The sequence below is a fragment of the Thalassophryne amazonica genome, chromosome 13 (assembly GCF_902500255.1).
Source record: "Thalassophryne amazonica chromosome 13, fThaAma1.1, whole genome shotgun sequence".
Lineage (NCBI taxonomy): Eukaryota > Metazoa > Chordata > Actinopteri > Batrachoidiformes > Batrachoididae > Thalassophryne > Thalassophryne amazonica.
The window spans coordinates 40,461,669-40,471,013 of record NC_047115.1 but is presented as its reverse complement, the minus strand read 5'-3'; the positions used below and the strand labels follow the sequence as shown (position 1 = coordinate 40,471,013).

At 41.9% G+C, this 9,345-nt stretch overlaps 1 protein-coding gene across 2 annotated transcripts in view; it reads right to left on the bottom strand.

Annotated features, from left to right (window-relative positions):
- Positions 1 to 1,466: 1,466 nt before the first annotated feature.
- Positions 1,467 to 9,345, bottom strand: part of wu:fc17b08 — a 50,407-nt gene continuing 42,528 nt past the window's right edge. For both annotated transcript variants that reach the window (XM_034185754.1, XM_034185755.1), the window contains one exon: positions 1,467 to 7,926. In XM_034185754.1, coding sequence (XP_034041645.1) covers positions 3,300 to 7,926 — 4,627 coding nt within the window. In that variant the 3' untranslated portion in view covers positions 1,467 to 3,299. The remainder of the gene's footprint in view (positions 7,927 to 9,345) is intronic.

Below are 9,345 nucleotides of genomic sequence, written 5' to 3'. Positions count from 1 at the left end.
TGGTACGAGTACAGCTACCTCTCCTCAGATACCGTTGGACATACTGACACTGCGAAACAGGACGATCGGCCACCAAAGCTGCTGGTCAAAAGTCTTACTGTTCATTTCAGAACGAACCCGGGGTGTAGCTTGGTTTAAGATTGTTGAGGGAGCAACTATACCACATTTGAGCTGAAAAATGGAGTGTGGCTAAGGTAGGAGGGCAGGTTGTCCATTCAAAGCTTGGTCCATGTTTCAAGCTGGGTTTCGAGGTCTTCAGACAGTGTTCCTCATTCACCAACATGTCAAACTCTCCCCCCTTAAAAAAAAAAAAAACATTCCCAAGAAAGGTCCATTAATTCATAACATTCTTAAACTGAAGACTTTTGCCAAATTTGTTCTTATATTGACCATAGCTTCGTAAATGGAAAGCGCATGCCAGTTGTTCTTAATTAGCCTGAGTACACAACCCGCAAATTCCCGTAAAAGGGGCATAAGATGGAAGGGACGTGCCCCCACTCACAAACTGAAATGTGAAGTTGACAGAAAATTCCTAGTGAGAAGCTGACATGGTCCTTGAAGATTTGTTCAATGATTTGGGACTTTTTGAAACACCTGTAAATATGATGAGAGTCCTGTACTACAGAAATGTCCCTGTTTTCTAACAGGGGCCTGGCAAAGTGTTACTGCAGTGTGTATTCATTTAAAATGAACACAGATCATGTTTAAATTCAAATAGTATGTAACTGTAGAATGCAATAACCTGTTGAGAATAAACCTCAAATAAGGAAACATTGGTGAGTCCACCTGTATTTGTGAGAATCGCAGAAGTAGGTTTTAAGACCAAATTTCCTCTTAGGCATGGTTGTGAATGAGACATTGTTCATTATAAAGTGCTTTGGCTATCAATACACTTCCTCATAAATGCCTGGGTTCCTTCAAATGCTGTAAAATGCAGTGATTGGACAGATTAAGCCATCCTCCTCCAATATGGTATCAAAACTCAAAAACAATAAAAGCTATCATCTTGTAACTCATTCAATTAAAAGAGCACATGAGAGAAAGTAGGCAGCAGTAAGGTCTAAATAGGCCTCAAGGCCTACATATTTGCATCGTTTTGTTTTTTTTTAAACTTTGTTTATGACATGTCTGCCACCTGCTGGATGGTTGGTGAATACTGGATTGATGATTGATTAGGAGCAGGTGTGGTCATCAGTGACACTGCATCTGCACAGAAATGCACTAAATGAGAGAACCAAACTTTCTGCAAAAAGGATTCTGTATGAATGCAGACACCTTCTTTCGCGTTTTGTCTCTCAAAATGTGTGGTTTTAAAGTGTCATGTAGCTTAAAAAGAGCTTTTCACTTGATATCATTCCTAAAGCCCAAGTCTGGAGCTCAAGCTGTTTTGCTCACATTTTTCCAGAAAATTATCACGCATACAGCATAATGGATGACTGACAAAAACAACAACAACGAGCCAAATATAAAATTCTAGACTTTTTTTTTTATATCAACTCCAGCAAAATACAAAGTTTTTAACATAAAGAGGCATCATTCTTGGGATTACCACAAATAAAGCAGTTATGTCTTTCTAATTGACAAAATTGAAATCTTTAAATAGTAACAGTAAAGAATAAACATGTTCAAGTCAGATATTTGGTGGGCTGATTTAGATCTGCTAAACTCTACTCGGAGCTCTTAAATAACAATAAGAACATGATGTACATGTTTTGCATTTACAGATGATTGTAATAAAAGAAATAACTGTGCTAAAAATGGTATTTTTCCTCTGACAATACGCTACTATCAATGTAATTTACAAGTGTGAAAGTAAGCTTCACATTTTGAGAACATCTGCCAGTCAATGACAATAATGCAATTAAACTGCAACACACCTGGAAACACAACTCAATAATAATAATAATAATAATAATAATAAAAACCCTTTATATCCAGCCTATGAATAATCAAGGGAAGCCTGTAATGTGACATTAATGCTTACACATTTATGGGTATCGAACAAACCATCCACACTGCCCCCCCCTTCACTGGACACAATAGTTGATGTTCCAAAGTCATCACTGACTGCTTGAAGATGAGCCCTAAATTAGCCTGCATAGACTTAAATGGGGCAATTCTGGATTTTTAAAGGAAAGGACAAATGTTTTTTTTTTCGTCTGGATTTCACCTCTGTTGCTAAAACAGCAGAGTGATCATCTCCCAGCAGGTAAACTACACAAAGTGAAGCTACTGTCGAAGATGTAATGCTCAGATGTGACTGTAGGGGTACATTTGATTCCTGCACCAAAACGGACCATAAACATAAATAAAAGCACGATACAAAGAGACTTGCTGTGCATTTAAACAACTCAATTTGCATCAACAACCAGTACATATAGGAACTATCTTCATGTTAATGCTCTGGAAAAACGCTAATACAAAAATAAAACACCTCGGCCAGCATAAAGAATTTAAAGATGAAGCACAATACGCGCAAACGGTGCAGAACGGAAACAGTTTGCGCTCACACAGTGAAGCACAATGAATGTCCAGTCTCTCTAGTCACTGAAAACTAGAGGACAGTTTTCACATTTAGAAACACAATCAATGCAATTTTTTTTTTTTTTTAAACACTTCATAAATAAGGCACCTGGTCACAATTCACAAATTCACAATGTGTTTGGAAGACAGGCTGGAAATACAAGCTGTCAACAAAAATGAAACTGATCTGATGTCCCCAATGACGCCTGTGCCCTCTGAAGACGATATCAAATCAGAAAATACATTTTATCCAAACTTGATCCAAAACTGGCAACTAAAAAAAACCTGCCAAACTAAAGGATAAAACTGTCACCTTGACTACAGCCGTCATCAAAGCCTTAGATTTGTTACAGATACGTTCATAATGGAGGTTTGTCTGTCGACATTATATCTGATTGTGTCAGAGTGCTGAGACATAAGTCAAACGTACATCATAGAGGACTGGTGTGTTCACGCTCAGCACACAATCCATCACATTTGCATTTTTTTCAAGCATGACTGAATTTTAAAATAAAACTTCACATATTTGCTTCAGGTGGAGTCTGGGAGCATGAGGTGGTGCTGCCCTGTGACGGAAGCTTCTTGGGTTCTGGATGGCAACCATCCAGGCAGAGAACCGGTCCACCCTCCCCTCCTGCAAAGCTACTCTTAAAGAGTTTGGTAAGAGAGCAACAACTTGATATTTTCCAGATGGAAATTCCATTCCAGAATTTTCCATTCCACTCCAGATGAAAGAAATTTGCTAAGTCTTTCAAAGGAAGACGATCTCAACAAGTCTATTTTGCCAGCGATGTCCTGGTGCGTTTTGCTGGGGAATCCAAACATTCTTGAGCTCTCTTTTTTGACAACTTTCGAGGTGTAGTTTGTGATACTGCCGCTGCTTGATGTTTCTTTGGAAGGGATTTTGAAGTTGCCTGCCTTGTTGCAGGTTCCTTAGACTTGCCGACTGGTTTAAGAGGTCTGTTTTTTGCCGTCGGTGACTTTGTGGATTTCTTCAATGTAGAAGAGGGGTTTTCGCTCAATGAAACGCACGTCTCCATTTTCCTCTGGGATCTGGTCAGCACCTGGTCATTTGACATCTGGGCTTTGGTATTTGCACCCTGCTGGGCATTTGCAGTAGCATTTTCTGTATTCCTTTCATCGGCAGCTGGACTTTTTGAGGATTCCTTTGTACTTTTTATTGCATGCCCTTTACTTGCAGCACACTTTTCCACCTCTGCTTTTGCTGTATGATATCGTTTCTTGTCCATCTTGTTCCTGGATGTGACTGCAATGTTTTGTCGAGACATTTTAGGGGATCCCAGTCGTTGAGAACATCTCTTAGGCAGTTGAATTTTTGATAGTGCTTTAGAGACTTTACTGCTGCTTTGAGCCTTCCTGGCCTTCTCTTGCACAGGATGCACGGTAGTGGTTTTGCCAGTCAGTGGCTTCTTTTTCGCTTTTTCCGTAGACTCCTTCATGCGCTTACTGACAGACAGGGATAATTTCTTTGCCTTCAGGGACCGCTTCGGATTTGACTTGGAGCCAGACTTTGTGGCGCTGAGTGTTTTCACATTGGTGGCTTTCAGTGTTTTTGAGCTCCGTTTCAGCCTGGCCTTGGTCTGCTGAACCTGCATCTTCTCTCGGATATGAGAGTATTTTCTCAAGATTCTTGCACTAGCTGGATTTTTTGACTTACTGGAGGATTTCTGGTATTCACCTACTTGCACATTTGATTCAGCAAAGGAGGAGCATGATTTAGCGGATGACCGATCGCTGTTAGAGGGCTCTCTCCTCTCTTTCGCTTTGACTGCATTTGACTCTTGCTCCAGTGCTTTGGCAATTAGTTTCTGACTCTTGGGGTTGCTCTTTACGGGAGAAGCAATGGCAAATTTTTTCAAGTGTTTCTTTAAGCGCTCTGCCTGGAGGCTTGGAAACACTCCTTGAGACATCCCCGAAACACCAGAAGTGCTGTGGAAACACATCTGAGTTTCTGGTGGAAGTCGTGTGTTAACTTTTTTGACGATGACAAGAGACTTTGTTTCAGTTGATTCAAGGAACCAGCGGCAAATACTTGAAAGATCAAAGCTGGTCATGAAGAGCATTTGAACTGGTGAGTATTTATGGTCTGGAGATTTTTGTTTTCGTGCCCTGCGTTTAGTTTTCCATATAACTGCCTGCCTGTCTGCTTTGTTTTTGTGTTTTGTTGCTGGTTGACCCTCTTTGTCTATCTGCACCCAGCCTTTCTGCATTTTATCATATTTACTGTTCAGGTTTGCAATTAAGTTTTGGTTTTCTTCTCTATTCAGAAGCTCTAAGAACTTGTCTGCAGTTTGTTTTTGGGGCCCGGCTCTGGATGTGGTAACAGGAATGGCCGAGTTGTGGGACGTCACAGACGTGACTGTTGGTGGCTTCACCTTAGTTTTAGACATTTTTTCTGAAACTGATTTGGCAGCTGAGGCTGTATCACTCAGGTTTTCAGCGACCCCGCTGTCAGAGGACATGACAAGTTTTTGTGATCTCAAAGATAATTTCTTGCTGTCCAGAGGTGGTGACTGCGGTAGAGACTGGAGAGGTATTTCAGCTTTTCCGCTCATACTCCTTAACGGCATTCTTGTGGGTTTACTCAACATGAATGAATTGCTGTCATCACCGCAAACAGATCTGTCTTCTAAAGTGGTTACATTTGTCGTCTGCTGCAAAGGCAAATCACTTGCTTCTGCGTCTTTCCGGAGAATGCGTTTACTTCTTAATGGCATGATCTGTGTTTCCATTTTAGTTTTTATGGGACTTTGATTTTCTACAGAATATGATACCTCACTGCAAAGCTGTTGCCCATTTTTACTGGCATCGGCTTCAACTTTTGCAGATCTAAGTTTCTGTTTGGCCTGCAGTCTGCTTTCAATCTCAGTTTGTTGTGCATCTGAATGAGCTTCTACCACACTGGAATTAGTCAGTGGGGCTGTGCTGACCTGGGACTGTTCAGGGCCTGCAAGAGGGGATGAAATGCTTTGAGGAGATGAAGAAAAGGAGAGAGATGGGAGGTGATCTGTTGATGGAAGTGCATCAGAAGAGGGGGATTTTGGAGATGGAAAAGATGCAACAACATGGGTGAGTGGCGATACAAGACTTTCTTCTAGTTTGTGTTGAGCTGACCTAAGGTGGCGTTTGCTGGGAGGACAATCAACTGGCTGATCAGGATGTACAGACAAACTGTCATGATCTGTCTGAATTTTCTTCTCTTTTTGGATTTGTTTGTTCTTTGAAGGAGATTTTGCTACTGGGCTCGATTTATCAGGAGCCTCTTCAGTCACTAGAGGTAACAGAGGTGTACTTTCAAATGTTTTTACAGATTCACCAGATGAATCACCAGAAACCCTGTGGGATTCATTTTTACTAGATTTCACTGGGAGCTTTTTAGGTGGTGTGGTACTATTATTTGTTCTATGGCGTAGACTTCTATCAGATGCAGATATGGGTTTACCATTAAAATAGCCCACAACACTACTTTCTGTTTGCCTGAACCGCTTTGGCAAAGAAAGTAGAGTACCCTTCTTCCTACGCCAAGGGGGTAATTCCTTCAAGAGTGCATCAAGTGTCTTTGAGGAGACATCAAATTCATCAGCATCTTCATTCTGAGGTTCAACACTGTCAACTGCTTCAACTGCATTAATTTCTGCCTCCTTCACTGTCTCCTCATCCACTGAACCTCCTGTGGTGTGGGATGTTTCTGTCACTGTCAAGTTCTCACAGTCCATCTGCATTTCTGGCTGAACCTCTTGAGACTGCTCCTCTTCTGTTCTCTCAGCTTCCTGTTCCTTTGTCACCTTCTCTTCTGCATTCACAACAGTTAACGGACTAGTCTGCTGTTGTCTCAGCTCTCCACCATGTACAGTCTCTGATAAATCCTGGGATTCAACGTCTTGCATAGCGTTCTCTGACGGGTCAATTACCTGTTCTGGGATTACCTGCTCGTTACTTTCATGCAGGTCATCTTGGGTCTCAGGACTGTTGACATTTTCTGCTTCAAAAGTAGCTTGACCAACATTTTCTCCAGTCCCGTCTGTATGGTCAAAATCTGTAAATGAATTCTCCAGTAGTTCTGCATTTATATCTGTTTCTTTCCTCTCTGATGAAGCGCTTATTGGTGATGTCAGTGCAGGCTGCTCCTTGCTCTGACACTGATCTGTCTGACTTGTTTCAACTACAAGGTCGGCTTCACTGGCTGCCATCTGCACCACATCTCCTGTTCCTGGTATAACCCCCTCAGAATCATCTGTGGGTATTTGTTGATTATTTTTTTCTCTACAACTTCCAGCAAAAGGCATATCTACAGGTGGTACACCGTCTGGTTTTGATAGTATTTGTTTAGGAGTGACTAGTGTGATCAGCTCTGGCATTGGATTTGGACAATTGCCTCTCTCATTACGACCAGCCAGGGTGCGAACAGTTTTCAACTCCCACATTTCCTCAATGTACAGGTGCCCTCTCGTGCTTTTTCTAGCATTACGCCGTGGAAACATGTTGCGTCGCTTTTCCCTGAAACACTCTGTAATTGGTTTGTCAATATAAACAATGTCACAGTTGCCAAGATCAGGGTCAACTGTGATTCTGTTTCTAGAATCCCTTGTCTGATGATCAGTGGAGGCCTTGATAGACTTTCTGGCTGTTCGCGGGGAGCCTGAAAGAACAGACACATGAGATAAAAACGCTCTTGCTGGTGTATCTTTGGCATGTCCCAGAGTGTCATTCTCTCTGGCTGGATGTGTAAAACAAGGCTGACTGTGTCTTTTCACAGAAGAGCTCAGTCTAGCACTGAGAGTCTCAATTTTGTTGGATGAGTCCGAGTTACCCTGCCTTTCCTCTAAAGTGCCAGAGTTAGAAGTAAGAGAAGTGGTAAGCACACAGGACAACTTGTTACCATCAACAACATTGCTTGTCTTCATGATTTTCATCTTAAGAGGTATGTGACCATCCTGACGGTTCTCAGTGTCCACTGAAGGCTGCTTGTTCCCTGAACCAGACTTGCAAATATCCAAAAGTGGACCAGGAGCAATAGATGTTTTCAGCGTAACTGCAGTCTCTGGAACATTATCTGTTAAATTTGTAGGAACCGAAATGACCATGTCTTGAGCTTCTGACTTGTGTATGGTTTCAGTGGGTAACTTCAGCTCAGGACACGACTTCTCAGGGTTCACAACGATAGCTGGTGCAGTGGAACATGCAGGTGCCTGGACCACAGTGGTAGCGTTAGCAGCTTGAAGTGTGTTGGAGGACGCAAGTGCCTTCACCTCCATCTGAAGGAAACTTATGGCATCAACCATCTGTCTCTGATGATGAGGACACAGTTTGGCCATGAACTGTTCCAGTGTGGATGTGGACTGCAGGTCTTTTTCCTTTGCAACATGGAGGTCTGGAGAGTCACTGAAGGAAAAGGGGACAAAGCAGGTTATTACTGCAAGTAAAGCTGCAAGAATCATTTGTGGTTTTGACTGACACACAACACAATGCATAAAATAAGCATAGTATCTGATTAAACGATGCCCAAAGACATGAAATACTAAGAAAAGCTTAAATAATTTTGGAAGTGAATCTTTCATCCATTATATTTGATAAATTACATTGTCCCAGCCAGTGTTTTGTTTTTTTTTTGTTTGTTTTTTTTTTTTTTTGCTTGCAGAGTGGTGTTTTGAGTACAATGTAAAATTCGGGACAGCTCTAATTAATGTAAACAAACTGGGGGGATTTCTTATATGCAGTATATGATGTGTACATAAAGTATACAAGGTTTCATAGAGTAGTGCAAAGAGGTGCATATCAAAGGGGCGCTAATCAACCTGAGAAAAATTTAAGCAATCAAAGAACAAAATCTGTTCCATGAAAACAATATGAGGGTCAGCTGAGAAGTTCTGCCTCCAATGTTATTAATGAACAAGATACTGAGAATAATCCTTTACTCACTATCAATTACTCATCTTTAACCGCTTACTCCAATTAAGGGTCATGGGGGGTTGGAGCCTATCCCAGCAGTCATAGGGCATAAAGCGGGGTACACCCTGGACAGTAGGCCAGTCTGTTGCAAGGCCACATATAGACAAAGAAACACATTCTCTCACACACACACACACACACACACACACACACACACACACACACACACACACACACACACACACACACACACACACACACACACACACACACACACACACAATTTAAAATTTCCAATCCACCTAACCTACGTCTTTGGATGTGGGAAGAAGCTGGAGCACCCGGAGGGACTCATGCGAACACGGGAAGAACACGCAAATTCCACACAGAAAGGCCACAGGTGGGAATCGATCCCATGACTTTCTCGCTGCAAGGCAAAGGTCAGGTTATCGAAGCTAACCAAAAAGTTAGCTTTGATAACCGCTAATCAGCTAACTGAAAAGTTAGCTTTTATAACGACCAATAAACTGCCAAAAAAGTTATCGGAAGCTACAGCTAACCGCTAACCGATAACTTTCAGTACTGCCTCCGGTACACTCAGCTACTAACAAGCTGATTTTGAGTTTAAACATCGCCAACGCTTCTGATAGAATCAAAGGCGATCACAAACCCAAACACAGCCAATGAGTCAGCACTTCTTTCTTTGTGCTCCCTGCCCACTGCTGTAGGGAAGCGTCATTTACCTTGACAGCATACAGCGGTTCAGCCATGAGGCAGACATCTTGAAACGGAAAGCAGATGATAGCAGTTTTCTACGCATTTTGACCCCGGTTATATCACACGGTTAGCAGGTTAGCAGAACTGTGCCCACCACTGACAGAACACCATAATGACAACATAAAAAAGGTATTT